Raw genomic sequence first — 20,513 nt, 5'->3', positions numbered from 1 at the left:
ACACTACCACCTACTGTACCACTGTTTTTGTTAAGAATGATCCACAACCCCTAAAAAAATGTTGTTTGTCCGGGACAAAAAAAATTGATTTTTACAATTTGTTTAAAAAAAATTGTTTAACAAATTAAGACTTTTCGCTGGGCGACCTCTTGAACCTTATTCTGGGGTATCGGATGAAAGTAATTATGCAAAAAATGTCATGGGAATATTTCCGAACGAACCCGAGCTTTTAGCCTTTTTTACTATTTATTACAAATAATCCCATTGGGTGTCTATGAGATACGCCGCTGATGTTGCATCCCATATAAGCTCTCACTAGCTAAAACATAACATAACCACAACTCTTTATTTAGAACATGAACATGTCGATGGTTGGAGCTAGCTGTAGATTGTAGATTGCAGATTATAAAGTGTGGATAAGTGATAAGTGCGAGTGTGATAACTAGCTGATTAAAACACTGACTGTGTTATTAAGTTATAAAAATGTTTGATTTTATGTAATAAATACTTGTTGAAAAGTGATCTTAAAGTGAGAAAAGTGTATTTACAGTTATAGTTTTAGGCTTAGTTCTTTTCATAGGCGTGTTCGTCGGGATTCGAAAGGGCCGAGGGCAAATATGTACTTTGCTTTTCGTCAAAAACGTGTGTGATATTTATTTTCTTACTTAATAGTACATAAGTTTGAAATGGATTCAACTAAAAAATACGTTAAGGTATCACCAGAAGAAAATGCTAGTCTTATTTCAAAACTATTTTACTGGTAAGTAATAAAAACATATCCATTTAGAAATTTCGCACAAAATCACATTTGTATCATTAAAAGAGGTTAAATAATAAAACATTAAGACTGTAGTGTAGTTAAATCATAAGTACCTAAATTTATTGATAGTTTGTAAATTGTGCAAGTGAAAAACAGAGTTGCCACTATTATTTTTTTATTTCATTTAAGTAACTCCATAAAGTACTGAGGATACTGGTGGTCATTTTGATTTATTTAAATTAAAATGTAATTTTTCTCTAAAATCCGTCTGTTATACACCGTTCCGTGCTACAGCCAATATTGATACTTGTTAGCAGTAGCTCTTCAATATAAAAAACGATATAAATCGAACATCAATCATCGTCGAAATGGGAAATCATTATTATGTAACCATGTATTTAAATCGAATTGAACATAATTTAAATTATTTAAATATTTATTTAAGTATAACAGAAATTAAGATCCATTTAAAAAACTAGAGACACATTTTTGAATTAAGTTGCCTTGTTGTTTGATTCTGATTGTTCAAAACACTGCCAGATTTACACAAAAGAAATATTTATATTTAAATTCCAAATGATTATCATTTGCATTTGAGGTTATACCGCAATTTAGTTTATGTTCAGTTGTTCAGATTTTCGCGTTTATATTATTATAATTCATATACTTATTTTGAAATTATTAAACTTTTACTTAATAATTTTTGAAAATTCTGCTGATAGTGATAGCAATGAATATAGACGCATATTTGGTGATAGCAAAGAAGATAGACGCGGATATGCCCGTAATCTTATTCGAGAGAGGGTGAATAAATTGAAAGAAATATGATAACCAATGAAGAATTTTATTGTTAAAGTTTTTTTCCTCTGGTATAAAGCACATAAAGCTTAACTTCAAGGATAATATTAAATTCATTTATTTATCAGAATGTACCAATTTACCACAGAGTTAATTTTAAATTATAGTTGAATATAACATAAAATTATCTTATCCACGATTTATACATAAATGTGATCATTCAAAGATCCAATGTATTTTTATCAAATAAACTAAAATAGATATCTGTACTATCTACTTTCTTAAACTAAAAGACAAAACAAATAATTATCAAAACTGAATAATATGTTGATTCTCTACCTCTGATGAAACCTATACAATTATTATGCATATTTATTAGTGTTTGAAAATTGATTTTATGATAAAATCAAATTTACTTTTAATTTTTCTTGGTTTTATGAGATGTTATAAATTCACTTTCTTTTTAGTAAAAGTAAATGTGGTAATGGTTTCTTTTACTTGATTACAATAATCTACATCTGCAAACCTAAAAGTGATGTTTTCGTTTCTATTTCTTTTTATAGCTTTACAAATTACCTCTATTTGATTAAACTCATAATGATGTGGAGTCAGTTTAAAAATTGTATTTAAGTACTTAATCAGACTCCTCAACATGGATATTTTTTTAAATTGGTTGTGAATACATAAGTACTATCTTTTTAAATATGGCTTTTCAGTATTTCAGTTTAGTTCATCCTAATAGGGTGAATTATCTAAAGTGGGAGAAAATACCTGGCTATTAAAATATTTTTAACCATTTTCCAAATAACTAAGCAATTATTTCTTAATGAGTCACATGTTTTTAGTCTTAAAAGACTACAGAGCTTTAGGAACATAGCAATCTTTATTTTCACCTTGGGTAATAATGCTTTTCTTTCTCCCTAATGGTTTTTTATCCATATTATTACCAACATTCTGTTTGTCCTTATCATTACTGCTTTGCCTTTATTTTATTACTCAAGCAAATTCATCATTTGTTAGTTAGCTAATCATTCTGGTATTCTCCTTGGTTTCCGTCAAATTCTTCATTTACTTAATGAGTTTTTAAAATATTTATTGCTGAAAATGTTATTGAATTTTCAGTTTTATGTGAAAAATGACATAGTAGGTCTACTGGAAAATGTTCACTATAATAAAAAACAAACCCACCAATACCATGCTTCGTTCCTTATAAGAGTAAAGTGTTGTGGAAATGGGTAAATTTCAATCAAAGATTATGATTTAATATTTCATTCTGATTTGAAATACAGTAAATACATTACTTTAAATGTTTAACGGAGTAGAACTTTATATTGTCAGTTTCTGTAAAATTACAATTTTTATCATAAAGACAGGAGATTATTAGGTTCAGTTTTTAGTGTATATATTTTCTGTGTAAATTTTAATTAAATACGTATTATATTAATTATAAGATGCTTGAGTATTTTAAAAATATATAAATAAACAACTTGCTACCTTTATTCTTCTTCTTTTAACAGGCCCTGGCGGTTCACTCCTAGACGTAAGTCTACTCTTGGCATTTTCATTTTAATTTGTCTCTTGGCACCTCATGCCATTATCTTTCCGACTTTTCTTTCTCACTGTCCAGCCATCTTTTTGGAGGACAACCCACACCTCTCTAGGACTCTACTGTAAGATGTGTTTAATCCAGCTGGTATCATCTTGTCTGGCAATATGTCTTATCCAAGACCACTTCAATGAAGTAGTGCGTTGTAACCTCTTCTACTTTTATTCTTCTATGTTAACAGTTCTTGTAGCTGGTTGCTGCTCTGAATGTGTATTTTGTTAGATTTTATGTTCTAATCAATTTTTATTTCTAATGTGCCATACCCCAATTTTCAGCCAGAATGGCTAATTTATGAATAACAAAATATTTTCCCTTTATTTGCTTGTATAAACTTTTTAATACACCCTGTACCTCCTTTGTGCCTTGTATCGCCTTTGACTGCTTAGTGAATAGAAGAAATATCAGAGAGGTAAATAATTGGTTTTCAGATATATGAGATTCTGACTATAAATTGCCATACATTTTGGAAAAAAAATCTACTTGTGACTTTTAAAACCCACTAGCACTAGACTAAAGATTCTCTTAATTACTTATTTATTTATTATTTATATAACCTTGTAACATGAACATGGTATTTGTGAGGACTACCTGCTTACATTGAACTTTGTTATGAATTATATAACTATTTCTTAGGCAATAATCACGTTTCTATTTTAGTCATATATCAAGTCAGTAAATTATATAAGTCTAAAAATATAATGTTTATATTTATATATGATTGTTCAAATCATATTGAATAAAAACTTTTCATAATTCAATATTTATTATGTATAAATAGTAATGTTACTCTATTTTCAAGATTTCTTATTAAATTATTAATAGTTCTGAGGTATCGTTATCTAATTTGTCTGTAACACTTTAAGGGATTTTTCTAATGTTTGGGTAGGATATTGAATCTGGTTCAATGTTATCTACATTAAACCTGTTTTGAGTCATTTGAGTTTTATGTTAAAACGTTTAATATAAATCATGTCTGACGTTGTGATCATTTATAGTAATGTTTTGCCTTATTCGCCGTCGTTCTTGTTTTGAGGCGACCATGTATTTTGTTTTGTCTTCATTTATTTTAAGACCGATGTTTAATGCAGCTTCTTCAAAGCTCGAGAAAATATCCTTAATTTCTAATGTTGATTGTGCTACTGCGCCTACGTCATCGGCAAAGGCGAGTATGATTTTTATTCCCCGAGCAGTTATGTCTGGTTTGATTTTTGGATATATTTTTCGCATGACATACTCTAAGGCCAGGTTAAACAGCAATGGGAACAACGGATCTCCCTGTCTCAGTCCAGAATTTACGCAGAAAGCATTTGATATTTTTCCCCCTATTCTAACTTGTGCAAAAGAGTTACTTACACACATTTGTGTTTCCGCAGCTAGTTTCTTGGGTACGCCGAGCTCGATCATTGCCTTCCATAATGTTGCACGATTAATTGAATCATAAGCCTGTTTGAAGTCTATAAAAATCTGATGCACGTCGTGATTATATTCCCAATACTTTTCAAGCATTTGTCTTATTGTAAATATTTGATCAATAGTCGATCTGCCAGGCCTGAAACCACACTGGTAGTCACCAACTATTTCTTCGGCGTATGGTACTAATCTTTTTAATAATATCGAAGCCAATATTTTATATGTAGTGTTGATTAGTGAGATTCCTCTGTAATTTATGCATGATTCCTTTTTTTCTTTCTTGGTTATTGGTACAATAATACTACCACACCATTCTTTCGGCATTGTTTCTTGTTGCCAGGCCATTTCTAATAATTGATGGATTTTACTTATGAGTTCATGACCGCCTGTTTTAATTAGCTCGGCATCAATATTGTCCAGACCAGGGGATTTATCGTTTTTAAGCGTTTTTATGGCATGCGTAATTTCTTCCATGCTTGGTGGGGGTATTTCTAATTCGACCGTTTGATACTCATGTTCTCCGTTGTTTCCACCATTTTCATTGTTTTCGTCAGTCAAATTTTGGATATTCAGGAGCTCTTCAAAATATTCAGCCCATCTTTCTATTATTTTGTTTTCGACAGCCAGCATTTCTCCATTTTTATCTCTTATGAAGTTGGGTGTGCTTATGTACGAGCCTCTCTTGTGTTGTCTTACTTCTCTGTAGAAATTATTATTTTGATTTCGTTTGTGTTCTCCTTCTACTTTTTCAATTTGTTGCTGCAGATATTGTCTCTCTTTTTGTCTAAGTGTTCTTCTAGCTACGGTTCTCTCTGTGAAATCGTATACGTTTTTCTTGTGATGGATTCGACAGATAATCAATTCTTCTTTTGTTTGCTTCTTTTAGAGTTCTTTCACATTCGTCGTGGAACCATTTTTTCTTTTTTGTTTTTTCGTTCTTCCGATAGATTTCTCTGCAACTTCTGTAATAGTTGTTTTTATAGAGTTCCATCGCTGATCTATATCTTCACTTTCATTTTCATAAACCTGAAACCTGTTTCTGTTTATTTATTTAACACCATATTTATTTAACACATTTTTTTTTTACAGGTGTTAAAAAAAAGTTTATTTATTTAACACCTGTAAAAAATCTAAGTTTATTTTGAGGCAAAATACAAAAACTGCATAGGAAAGCATCTTTACCTTTAAAACGCATCTTCATTTTTGTCGATATGTCACTTGAATCAAAAGATATAGAATTTTTACCGTCGAGCTAATACATATTTTATTAAACATTTATTTTGTGCGCGTAACTGACATGCAAAATCGCCGGTCGCTTCAAGCGTTATTTCTAAGAGGACCGATTATTCTACACAAAAAATGCTTATAAACATTTTTGTTTAACATTATCTCAGCTACATTTTTTATTTGAAACATTTTTTTCTACGGTGTACAGATTCTTGATGAATTGATTTTTTTGCGTTTTTACCCCGCTGCGAGGGGGATTTTAGAGAGAAGCCCCGGGGGTAAAAGTGGTAAACTTTTTTGCATCTTTTTTGGGGTTCCAAGAATAATATGCTCGCCAAAATTCAGCTTGTTCGTATGCTTTTTAGAGGTTCACAGTGGCAGCTTCGTCTCTGGCGACTGGAGTAGGACAGGAAGGAGTTTCGTCAGTAGGAAACGTGGCGTTGCTATGATGTTTTATCAGTTAAAAATAGTCTAGTGAAATAGTCTGTAATATATATATATATATATATATATATATATATATATATATATATATATATTCATATATATATATATATATATATATATATATATATATATATATATATATATATATATATATATATATATTCAGTTCTTAAGTATTTATCTTAAAGGTTATTACTTAAATTCTTTTTTGCTATTTTTTATTATATCTTACACGTTATTAAAAATACTTTCGGAAATAATATAGACATCGTAAAGTCATGTCATTGTACTATGTTTAAAACATTTTGTTTGCAGAAGCATAAAATTAGATTTATAAGTTGGTATATTTTATAAGTATTTATTAAGTCTTTCTAATATATATATGGCATTGTATCTAATCCTTAGTAATGAAATATAAACAAAAGAATGTTTTTTTCTAAAATTTATCATTGTTTTGACGATATAATGCTTTGTAAAAAGAAGTCAACAGTTACATGGTACGAAAGTCCGGACCTGGCAGAATCACAACCAACACCTGCGGCTTACTCTGCAGTTTCCCCAGAAGTTGCCGTATTATTTCATTGTTATTTTGCATTGTAAAATTCATTATTATTCTTGGTCCAGTTAAGTTTAGATGTATTAAAATTGTAGATTAGAAATAAAAAATAGTTTTTTAAAAAAACAAATTTCATTTTTGAAATTTAAATTTGGCGCAGTCAGTAGGATTTGTGCGAGTCGCGAAACTGTGAATTTCGTATCTATCGGAAAGCAGACTTTTTCGGGACTTTGGTGTTTCAACGCCTTAAGTGCAAATCCAAAGAACATTCCGTTTAGTGGAAAGCAGCCCCCATTGGAAAGCAGCCCTTCAGTGACAGCAGTCCTTCATTTGGGTGGACGAATTTGGAGAAGTAGTTGGCAAAGACTATCGAGGTGAGTGCCAAGTTCCTTCTTGCCTTCCTTATTTATTTTTCATAAATTCGGAAGATAGCTTGTTAAGACATTGTTTATTAGACGATATTTTCATTTTATGATTGACGCTGATTCCTTGGTAGAATCTCTTAAGAATCTAAAGATTAACTTTAAAGGTAGGAAGAATAAAGATAATAAAAATATTAAAATGGCAACTAACCAAACTGTTCAAGCTAATCGTCCCATTAATTGGGAACTATTTAAGTCAAAAATTTCAAATATTAGACCTTATGATGGAGATACTAATACTTTAAATAAATTTATTTATCTTTGCGATAACTTAATTACTACATATAGAGCATATAATGACCAAGAATTAAATGATCACATTTTTGAATGTATTCAAGGAAAACTTATAGGAAAAGCTGAGCTTATGGTAGGAAATAGGGTAGAATTAAATAATTGGGCACTTTTAAAAGCCGCGCTTATACAATGTTTTTCTGATAAACGTAATTTACAATCCTTAACACAAGAACTTACTAGAAATAGGCCACAAAGAAATGAAAATTTAATAGAATTTGGAAATAGATTACAATTGTTAGTAAGTAATATAGTACAAAGAATTAACAATGATACTAATCTTGATGTAAATCAAAAGGCTGTTTTCATACAATTTTGCGAAAATACAGCACTAAATACTTTTATTACGGGTTGTACCGGCACATTAAAAAATAATATGCATTTAAAAGCACCAGCTTCTTTAGAACACGCCATAGCTTATGTAAATGAATTTGAGAATTTCGAGAAATTTTATTCAAGTAATAATGACAATAAGTCGCACCAAAATAAAGGCAATTTCAGAAATCAGAATTTCCCTAATCCAAACAGGCAATTTTATAATCCCATGAATAATCAATATTTTCAAACAAATTCTTCTATTCCCCAAAATCCAAACTTTAGTACAAATAATAATTATCCTCAAAATTTCCAATGGCCTCGCCAACCTATTAATGTACAGCCTCAACAGCTACCCCCTAAAAGACTCCCAACTAACTCTGAAGTCTTTGGACCTTCCCGAAATACGAATGTTTTTAGACCAAATCGAACTCCCCAACATCGCGCCCCAAAGCCGGAACCGATGAATATTTCCACAAATTCTAGATTCCCTTCAACGTTCAACAGAAGAACAAATAATGTTAATAGAAACTATTTTCAAAATAATGGGCAAAAGCCGAATATTATAGTTGAAGAATTATATAATAATGATTGCGATAGACAAGAATGCGGACAGACGCATAGCGACGTCGACGCAGATATCTATTCCGGTGAGCAAGTAGATTTAGATTATTTTCCTCAGAATTTTCAGGAAACCACCTCAGAAAACCAAATAACTTAATCGAATTAAATTTAACCTCTAATAACCCTTTACCTTACATCACTATTTCTAATCCCCCATTAAAATTATTAATTGATACTGGTAGTACGAAATCAATCTTAAAACCCAGTATTGCTGAACAATTTTATTCAGATTGCATATATTCTTCAAACGTTTCAATTTCTACGTCTCTTGGCACGAAAAATATCAAATACCAAGCAGCCATACCGGCGTTCCAAGAATTTAATCGAAACAATATACTGCACTACATATTATATGATTTTCATGAGTTTTATGATGGCTTGGTCGGTGTTAATGACCTATTATCCATGAAGTTTAACATTGATTTTAATAATAAATGTCTCGTTAGCAGAGACACAATAATCCCTATTAAATTTAGAAAACCATCAGACATAAAGTTTGAAATATCTGTTGGCCCTTATGAGAAGATTAGAAAAGAAGTCCCTGTGACCGTACCGAACGGTGAAATATTAATTGATAAGATAATTTTAGGTGATATGTATGTACCAGAAATGCTAACTGTAGCAAATAATGGTTTAGCTTTAGTAGAATTTGTCAATGAAACTAATAAAAATTTATCTATAACTTTATTAAAACCCATAAACGCTTATCCATACGATTCTAACGTTTATCAATGTTATAAATTTGAATTTTTTAATAGACAAAATAATTATAAAATAGATAAAATGCAAATCCAAAATCTTATTAGAACGGATCATATGAACGCGGAAGAAAAATCCGAAATTATTAAATTATGTTCGCGATATAAAGATATATTTTTGAAACCCGGTGACCCACTTACATTTACGTCAAAAGTAAAACATGTTATTAAAACAACCGACGAGGAACCTGTACATGTAAAGTCGTACAGATACCCTTATGTTCACAAGGAAGAAATTAAAAAGCAAATTGACAAAATGTTAGACGACGGAATTATTAGAGCCAGTAATAGTCCCTGGGGCTCCCCACTTTGGATAGTAAAGAAGAAACTCGATTCTTCCAATCAACAAAAATTTCGCTGTGTTATAGATTATAGGAAACTTAATGATAAAACCATTAGTGATCGATATCCGATACCCAATATTACCGAAATATTGGACAAATTAGGACGAGCACAATATTTCACTACTCTTGACTTAGCTAGCGGTTTTCATCAAATCGAGATGAGCCCCTGCTCCATAGAAAAAACAGCATTTAGTGTTAATAATGGACACTACGAATTTTTAAGAATGCCTTTTGGCTTAAAAAACGCACCATCCACCTTCCAAAGGGTAATGGATGAAATATTAAAGGATTTACAAAACAAAATCTGTATGGTATATATGGACGATATAATTATTTTTAGCACAAGCCTCCAAGAGCACATTCAAAACTTAAAATTAGTGTTTGCAAAATTAAAAGATGCACAATTAAAAATACAAATCGATAAATGCGAATTCCTTAGAAAGGAAGTTGAATTTTTAGGGCATATAGTGACCCCAGACGGAGTTAAGCCCAATCCAAAAAAGATTAGAGCGATTAAAAATTTTCCTACCCCTCGTACGCAGAAAGAAATAAAGTCTTTCTTAGGTTTGTTAGGATACTATAGAAAATTCATTAAAAACTTTGCAGCTATAACTAAACCTATGACCATGTGTTTAAAAAAGGATCAGAAAGTTATCCACAACAAAGAATTCTTAGACTGTTTTAATATTTGTAAAAATCTTTTGACTTCAGAACCTATTTTAGCTTATCCTGACTTTAACAAAAATTTTCAATTAATAACTGATGCTTCTAATTATGCAGTTGGCGCTGTTCTCATGCAAGATAACCATCCTATATGTTACGCCTCACGTACGTTAAATTCAGCCGAAATTAATTATTCAACCATAGAGAAAGAGTTACTAGCGATTGTATACGGTTGCAAATATTTTCGACCCTACCTCTTCGGTCGCAGATTCCAAATTTTAACTGATCATAAACCCCTTCAGTGGTTATTTTCTCTTAAAGAACCAAACTCTCGCCTAGTACGGTGGAGACTTAAGCTCGAAGAATTTGATTATAATATCCAATATTTAAAAGGGAAAAATAATAAAGTAGCCGACGCGCTTTCTAGAATTAAAATAGATTCCGATTTAAATGCTCTCGAAACGGAATCGATGGACGTTAATTTAGGCGACATAAATGAAATAATAGATAATGAACTACGCAACTTTGACGACTTACCGCAACTTTCAGAAGGAGACCTTGACTCCTTACTAAACGATGGATCAACTAATAAAATAAATATTATTTCGGACATACAAGTTCGACCCCCTCTCGAAAATCCCGAAAGAGATGACTCTGACTTAGAAACCTGTCATACCTCTTTAGAAAATCCCATTCTAGGTATACCCATAACCGAAAAAGCCCTAAATACTTATAAAAATCAAATTATATTAACAGGTGGAGAAATAAATAAAATAAAATGCAAAAATGAAAAAATATTCGATAATAATAGATTTTATGTTACTTTACCCCAAAGAAATATTGAAGAAAGTATTTTTAAATTTGTAAAAGAATATATAGATCCCAAAAAGATTTATGCGTTGTACTTTAAAGAAAATATTTTACCAGAAACATTTGTAGTAATAGTTCAGAATTATTTTAAAAATTCCGCTTTTAAATTTGTACATTCCACAAAATTTTTAACTGACGTAATAGATACTCAGGAACAGAAAGAAAAATTAGAGTATTATCACATACACAAAAAAGGACATCGCGGCATGAATGAAATAAAAATGTCCCTAGGATCACGTTACTATTGGCCAAAAATGGCAGAAGATATCGAACGATTTATAAATAATTGTGAAACTTGTCTTAAAAACAAATACGATAGAAATCCTCCAATTATAAAATTTAGTCTAACTCCCACTGCATCAAAACCCTTTGAACATATTCATGTAGATGTCTTTAAAATTTCTAACCAATCATATTTAACGATTATAGATTCATTTTCGAGATATGCCCAAGCATATCCTTTACCTAGTGTCAATGGCACCTCCGTAGTGGAAAATTTACTTCTCTTCGTAAGCCACCACGGTTTACCTTATAAAATTACTGCCGACTGTGGAACAGAATTCAAAAATAACGACCTTAACGATTTTTGTAAACTTCACCGTATAGAACTACATTTCACAACTTCTAAAAATAGTAATTCCAACTCCCCCGTAGAAAGGTTTCATTCTACACTAATAGAATGCTTTCGCTGTCTTAGAGAAGAAAATAAAGAATTAACTCCTAACCAATTGATAAAACATGCTATTCTAAGCTATAATAATTCAATTCATTCCATCACTAAGTTTACCCCATTTGAAATAATAAAAGGACACATTAATAGTCCAGATCCTTTCGACTTGGACGATAACCTTATTTTATCATACTATGTACAAAACCATAAAAAAGCAAGTAAACATTTATACGAAATAATAAAAAGTAGAAACGAAGAAACAAAAGAAAAAATAATTAATAAATTAAATGAAAATCGAAATGACCCTCCAGATTTCTCTAACCAGGACGTTGCATACGTCAAAACAAAATTGCGCGATAAAAAGGCACCAAAATTTAAAAAGGCTGAAGTAGTCCAAGATTCAGGCCTTATCTTACAAACTAATAAAGGAAATTACCATAAAAATATAATCAGAAAACCCAAAGTAAAACAAAAAATATCTTTTCAGGAAAATGAAAATCCGGACAACGTGTTTGCTCCTGATATTCCTGGCACTTCAACGGAGATGTGAAGGAGAAGATGTAAAAATTACTCCTATAACAAATCCTTTGTTACCCATACTATTAGGACCCGGTAAAATTATTTACACTAAGCATACCTTTATACACTATCTAGATTTAAGAGAAGTAACTAAACAGATAACTAGTTTAACTAACCATTTTTATAGCCTTAAGAATAGTCTAATAGTAAGTAACGCTTCTAACCCTATATCTTATCATAACTTAGCTGAACAAATGACAAAAAGAACCGAATTCTTAATAAAAATTCTTCAAAGAAAATTTGAAAATTTACATCCACATATTCGCTCTAAAAGAGGTTTAATAGATGGAATAGGCAAAATTAATAAATGGGCTTTTGGAACTTTAGATGCTGACGATGGAGAACGATACGATAAAGCAATTAATATTTTACAATTAAATCAGAAAAATGTAATTCATGAACTTAACCTTCAGTCAACTTTGTACAAAAAGCTTGTTAATCATTATAATCAATCTTTATCAACCTTGTGGCAAAATCAACAAAAATTACAAGACAATATAGAAAAATTTAAATATTCATTAGAAACCAAAATAATCACTTTGAATAATTACATAACTTATCAAAGTATTCTTTACCAGATTAATCTTGATTGCCAAAATTTAATAACATTTATTGACAGTATTGAAAATTCGATCGTTTTCTCTAAATTAAATACTCTTCATAATTCAATAATATCTACCCAAGAAATCTCAGAAATGATGTCATATTTATCACATATATACAAAGAAGAACAAATCGCAAAATTTAACAATGTGCTAACATACTATCTGTTTCTCAGTACCCAAGTAACCTTTTACGAATCCAAGCTTATATTCGCTATCCATGTTCCTATATCCAAATCAGAAAATTACGATTTTTTCCATGTTTACCCCGTAATACAAAATCATCAAACATATATTCCCTTATATCCCTACTTGGCAAAAGGAGAAAAATCACTATCGATAAAAGAAGAATGTCCCATCCTCGAAACCAGATACTACTGCCAACAGGACTACACCCAAATAGATACCTGCACCTATAAATTAATTGATGGACGTAACCCAGAGAAATGCTACGCCACTGAAGTAAATCTACAAGAACCCATTATCGAGCACGTCATGGAGAACCAGATCTTAATAATCCCATCCAGTACTGTCAAATTAATCTCAAAATGTGAGTCCAATTCGTTTTTGGAAATAAAAGAACCTTCGTTAATAGAAATCCCGCCAAAATGTGAAATAGAAGTTGGAACCTTAAAATTTTCAAACAATCCACGAATCCAATCTGGAAAAATCATTATATTACCAAAACTAGAAAATTTCTCGACTGAAAAGGTAAATTATCAAGTAACCAATTTGAGCAAAATCGATATGGAAGGACTATACGAAATTAACAGAATTACCAGAAATCTTTCACCAGTAGAAGAAATTGGCTTTCCAACTACACCCATTATCAGCACCGGTTCAGTCATCTTATCTATATTAATACTAATCATTATAATTTACATCATCACCAGATACCGGAAGTATTGCAAAAATAAGAGGGTTCCTGACGAAATTCCATTGGAAGAAAGATGTCCCCAAAATTTGGAATCCAAAAATACCTCCGTTATTTTTTCCTCTTAAGGACGGAGGAGTTACATGGTACGAAAGTCCGGACCTGGCAGAATCACAACCAACACCTGCGGCTTACTCTGCAGTTTCCCCAGAAGTTGCCGTATTATTTCATTGTTATTTTGCATTGTAAAATTCATTATTATTCTTGGTCCAGTTAAGTTTAGATGTATTAAAATTGTAGATTAGAAATAAAAAATAGTTTTTTAAAAAAACAAATTTCATTTTTGAAATTTAAATTTCAACATGCTTTTTTTACTTTCTGCTGATAAAAAGTCCGGAAGTGTAGTCGTACACATAATGTTATTATGGATTATCAGTATTGTACTTTTTGTGGGGATTTTTAATGTCGTAATGCATCGTTGCTATAATAGTTATAAAATAATAATATGACGAATAGGATATTCCCATAATTTATCTACAGTTTGCCGACATTTCTTCATACATACGTACGAACAAAATCGTTAAAATAAATACAGCTACTTCATACAACGATAAACTTAATAGACCAGAGAAATTAACAAATAAAAAGCCTTTTTCGTAATAGTCTTTGATACAGGTGCCTAACAACTGCTTTTGATAAATTTGGTGATAACAATAATGCATTGCAAGTATTGCAAAAATAGCTTCAAACGTCGATTTTTTGAAAATAATTAATAACTTTTCTAAAAATGCACAAAAATCTCTTATTTCGCGTGATAATAGGGGCAACTTTTATCTACAACGCTCTTATGCGTAAACTATTAGGTCCACATAAATGCTGAAAGCACCAAATTAAAGGCTTACTTTTTCAAATTAAATCATTTAATGAATAAAAAAATAGTGTTAAATATCGTAAAGTAGGTTTAAAAAAACATTTAAAATAACTTAGATGCATCAACATATAGAAAGTTTGCGAGTTTGATGGAAGCGCAGGTAAAATGCAGTCATTTTTATTTATATACTTATGTATATACACTTCTCCAAGAAATTAACGCACCACTTCAATAAATCAATTTTATTTGTAAACAGGCAAAGAATAAACAATAAAACTTCACTAGATTTATTCTACATTTTATTAGTAATTATAACAATTTTTCTAATCAGAAAATGTTGAAGTACAGGAGAAAAAAAAATAAAACGAAAAATTCTAAAAAAATTATGATAAGAAAAGTAAACTAAAATATGGAAAAAGTCTTAATAACGAGTGTTTTCACCTATACTACGTATAACAGCCTCACATCGTTGGCCCATACTTAAAATTAATTGCCGTATTTCATTTTGGTCTAGTTCTCTCTAAATCTGGATCAGCCTCTCTCCCACTTCCTGTAAGTTGTTTGGTTAGATCGGTGTCGCACTTAATCGCCTACCAAGGATATCCCAGAGATTTTCAATCGGACTTAAATCCGGACTAAGTGCTGGCGATTCCATAGTGTTAATTTCTATCTCTTCTAGATAATTTCTGACGATCTGTGCAGCGTGAGGACTGGCATTATCTTGCATTAGTAAGAAATTTTCACCGATATAAGGAGCGAATGGTACTACATGTTGCTCCAGGATCTCCAATATGTACCTTTTAGCTGTAACAGTTCCATTTTGTATGACCACTAGGTCCGTACGTGCGGTCAAAGAAATACCACCTCACACCATAACGGATCCTCCACCAAAAAAGGTGGTGTATGAAAAGTTACACTGAGCATATCGTTTGTTGGGTCGTCGCAACACATGAACACGTCTGTCGTTATTGTAGAAACAAAATCGGCATTCATCAGTAAATAGCACTCGTTCCCAGTCAGCCTCTAACCAATTAACGTGTTCTCTGGCAAAATATAGGCTCCCCCTTCGATGCTCTACAGATAATAGAGGACCTCGGGCGGCAATCCTAGGTGCTAAGTTGTATTCCCTAAGTCGCTGGCTAACAGTTTCAGTACTAATTCGTATAGCATGCACGTCTCGAAGCCGGATTTGTAGACTTCGATGTGTTATAAAACGTTGTCGAAGAGCAGAAATTCTTAAAAATCGATCTTGAATAGAGGTAGTTACCCGGTTTCGTACTTGCTCTGGTCTGCGAGTATGATCCCCTGTTTCGAGGAATCTTTCTAACACCCATGAGAAGGATGTGTGGAACACATTAAACCGACGACCAATTCTTTGGTAACTTCAACCTTCTTCCGACAGTATCACTGCTTGGGAACATTCATCTCGGCTTAAATTACGTGATTGACGCTCCATAATAAACACAATTAACAATTAACAACAATTAAACAGTAGCCGAATAAAATTCATGAACACTTGGAAATTAGTATATTTATAGAATTAGTACATGTTTTGCTTCTTTTTGTTTTGTTGCAAAAAAAACTATAGCGATAAAACACAGTCAATAAATATAGAGTGTACGAATAGTATATACAAGGGGCTTGCAAAATATAACATTACAATGGAAATTTTTATTAACGCTAATAAAATATTTTAATATTTCAAAGTGGTGCGGCAATTTCTTGGAGAAGTGTATTTATATATTTTTATATTTATATATTTATAATAAGGCCAGAAACGTTATAACTACAGAGGATACAATCCCAAGAATAGCAGCGGCACTGAAGAGAGAACTGACAGGCGACAATTTAAAAACGGTAATAGCTAAATTGGCGAAGAAAAGTCAAGGACATGAAGATGAAGAGGTCTATGCATCTGAAGTTGAAGAATTAGCAGACCAGCTAAAAGTTGCATACATAGCGGAAGGAATGCCATTGGAACTAGCGAAAAAATATACTTCGGAAACTGTAATTTCAACAATGAAACGCAACTTCAATACAGCTAAAGCTAAAATAATATTTGAAGCATATAACTTCACAACCACGTACGAAGTAATGTCCAAATTTTTATCGATCGACGCGACAGAAGATAGCACACAAGAAAGAGTGTTAAATTACGGGAAAAAATACGATTTTGATATAAGGAAAGAAGGTAAGAATGTAATATATGGATATTATAAAAATAAATTCGAAGGAAGAAAAGAATATAAGAACAAAAATTATAGAAATAAAAGTGAATATGAAAGACAGGATACGAGGATATATCGTAATAGATTTAATAGAAACAGAGGAGAATGGCAATCACAACGAAGAAGAAATAATCATCACTGGACACAGGTGAGATGTCACAAAAATAGAGGCGCAGCGGGAGCATATTTCGCACCGCATGCGAATACGAATCCAGTGCCTGAAGTAGATTTTTTTTCCAGGAATGTAAGCAAACTGGATACGGTTTGACCTTAAGGGTTGAAACCTATGTCGAGCAGGAGGCTGCTAAGGGGATAAGCTAGGGTGGTACTTGAATCCCAATCCGCTAAGAGTCCTGCGGCTCCAGCACCACTCCAGTAACTACAGAATGGATTAAAATTGCGAAACGAACTTGGAATTATGATTTTTTTTTTTTAATAAAGCCAATGGAATAATTATCGAAATAGAAGTTTGTCACAGTGAAGGACGATTCCCTACAATTATTGTATTTATATGCAAGAGAAGAAAAAATGTTAATAAACGGACATTTATTACAAACGCAATAAAGTGAAAACGTCATTTTTGTTTAAAACGTCATAAAGTTTAGCTTTAATTTTTACTCCAATTTCCCCATTCAGATTTAATATTTTCTGTTTAACTAAATCAATAACAGAAGGACATCAATTTGGATTCTCTCATTTTGTTATTGAATTTTCAATAATAGCGAAATATTATGATTTTAGATAACTGAATTGATTTGTAGTAGACTTGTCTTTAAAAATATTTTGACATTTATCCATAGCGGCACAAATCGGATTAAAACTTGAAATAATCTTTTTGATGCTGTCGTAGTGTTCAGAATATAGCACTTTTAAGCCAAGTCCTCCATCTGGTTAATACTGATTCTGGTGACAAAGGAATATCAGGGAGCATCCCCCTATAAACCTGTAAACGTAGTGGAGCTTTCAGAAATACTTCTTTACATTATTTATTAAATTGTTTACATTTTAAAATTCAACTCTAACTTTCTCCGCAATTCTGTTCAGGCCGTGCGCCGTACATGTACAGTGAGTTAAATTAGGGGGAAAAATTAAGATTTGATGCAGTTTTGGTCATATATAAGGCGGCGTCACTAACCACTAAGTAATATTTTTTCAAATGGTACATTATCAGGTATAAAAAATTTGTTAGGGATTGGTTAACAAATCTAGCTATTGTAGCATATTTTGTTTTTTCCAAACATTTTAAACTGACTTAATATGAGTTTTTAAAATTGCCAAAGAACTCCAACGATTAGATTCATCACATTTTTGTCACATGCACTAGACCTATCTCTTCCGAAGACTTAAAGAATTTGGTATTTGAGCTTGGTTATCTTCAATCTTGTTCAATCAAGTCAATCAAGTCAATCAAGTTTTGACACGATTTATTTTCGGGTACACATAAACTCATCACCAATTACCATAAATACCCTCGTACATAGTACAAACTCATCACCGTCATAAAAGTAGGGTTTTCAAAATAGACCCTAAGAGATTGGTAAACTGATCACTGGCCTACCTGCACCCCGGATCAGGTATAGACCATAAAATCCCAGCAAACGGCTAGTTTTTGGTAATTTCACAGAATAATCCAAATCCAAATGTCTTAAATGCAACTGCAATTTATTGGTTTTTATTTGGAAATTCCACAAAATTCTATTGATAGCTACCTAAAATCATGCGAAAAGAAAAAATTCTCTTCATTTGCCCTTGTTTCTTCAACATGGATAGTGAACTGCTAATTGATTACGTCCTGAGCCAACACGGACAAAGAATAATGGTTATCAATAATTTCAAATTTCAATTGCGAAATACTCTAAAAAAATCGAATTGCCTTTTGTGGACTTGTGCGACGAAAGGGTGTAAGGCTAAATGTCATACAACTGGTGAGTAGAAATTTTATAATGTTTTTGTTTAGTTGTTTCGCACTGGTTTTCGCGAATCATCGTGATCAAACAGAAAAAAATCAGCGAAATTAAGTTCTTTAAGTTAACTGTATAAGATGTTTCTTGTAGGCAAGGCATAATATTACTTTGTTGCTGTAGATTACCTTTTCTGATATTACATTTTAAGATTTCTTATTAAATTGTTAGTCACATTGATATTCTCAAGTCTTAATAAAATTCATGTTGTTTAACGAACCGCGTAAATGACTGAAGAATACTAATATCTGATTTTGATGATTGAAGTTCTAGATCATTCAGAACTAGAGAATAAATTTTTTTTCATAAAACTAAAAATAAAAAAAATTTCCATATGGTACCGACTTAATTGGACTCTATACTAGACTATAATATATATATATATATATATATATATATATATATATATATATATATATATATATATATATATATTAAAAAAGCGATAAACGCTTGTAGTCAACGCTGATCAGTTAGACTACAAAACTATTTGGGTGTGCAGCTGAAGATAGGACAAAGAAGTACTCTTTTTAGTCTACCAAGCTTTCGCAAATCTTTATCTGCATCATCGGGGTGCTACAATAAACAAAATTAGTACAAATTATAGAATAAAAATTATTTTGTGTCTTACACTAATTGAGGTTAGTTGTCATGATGTTTATAAAATTAAATGAACAACTCATCTGACTCCTACAAATAATGGCGAAAACTAACCAAAAAATGTAAAAAAATGCCTTTAAAAGCACTCTAATTGTGGGATCTTTGTACAAGTCATTGAAAGATAAAGTACAGGAAACTGTACTTAAGCATTTTGATGCATTCTGTCACAATAAATGCATTGCTGATTACTTCAAATTTAAAAATTTCCGCCAATGATGCCATAAAATGTAAAGCTTTGCACGTGTAAAAAATTAAGTTTCCTTCGACTTCAATACAATAATAGCACACTCAAGTTTTTAGCTTTTCCTATTTTTTAGGCATTTTATATTTACTTCCTGACCAAAATCGTCTATTATTTTCAAGATAGTCAAATAACGCCAAAACAGTAAGACTTAGACCGAATGTATGCTAACAAATTATCTCGAGAATTCAATGAGAAATATAAAAATGCAATGAAAATCAAATATCGAAGTTGGGACTACTTCCGATATAAACAAAAATAGCACATGTTGACAAATATTTTCATTTTAAAGTTCACTATCGAACTCCTATGTAACTAATTTTTAGATCTCAAAACCATTTAGATTGGCAGATACGTCTAATAGGCCACACCGTGAGATATATTAATATCTTAGTTAAATTTTAAAGCAACTTGCTTAAAATAATTTCTGAATTTATTAAATTATCACATAAACGAGAAATATAACAGGTAAGAGGCAATCTTTCGCATTAGAAACCAGGCAAAAATCCCGGTGATGAGTTTACCTATCTGCGGTGATGAGTTTACCAATCTCCAAAGGATGCCGGTGATCAGTTTACTATATCTCCGAGGGTCTAATAATTTTATGGGGGGCTATATAGTGATGAGTTCGTACCCGTCCTTATTTTCTAACTGGTGCAGAGGAATATTACAGTTCAAAAAAAAAATCCTAAATCCTTTGCAAATGACCTTGTTCATATAATTTTGATGCTGGTTC

The 20,513-nt window shown here is 31.5% G+C and overlaps 1 protein-coding gene across 1 annotated transcript in view; it reads left to right on the top strand.

Moving 5' to 3' along the window:
• Window positions 1-338: 338 nt before the first annotated feature.
• The window catches only part of LOC140441729 (ATP-binding cassette subfamily C member 4-like), a 163,251-nt gene continuing 143,076 nt past the window's right edge, over window positions 339-20,513 (top strand). Inside the window, exon 1 of the mRNA XM_072532617.1 lies at window positions 339-760. Within this exon, the coding sequence (XP_072388718.1) occupies window positions 687-760 (74 nt within the window). The 5' untranslated portion in view covers window positions 339-686. The remainder of the gene's footprint in view (window positions 761-20,513) is intronic.

This window comes from Diabrotica undecimpunctata, chromosome 5 (assembly GCF_040954645.1).
Source record: "Diabrotica undecimpunctata isolate CICGRU chromosome 5, icDiaUnde3, whole genome shotgun sequence".
Lineage (NCBI taxonomy): Eukaryota > Metazoa > Arthropoda > Insecta > Coleoptera > Chrysomelidae > Diabrotica > Diabrotica undecimpunctata.
Note: the sequence above shows the minus strand (reverse complement) of the source record. Positions and strands in the feature narration are given on the sequence as shown.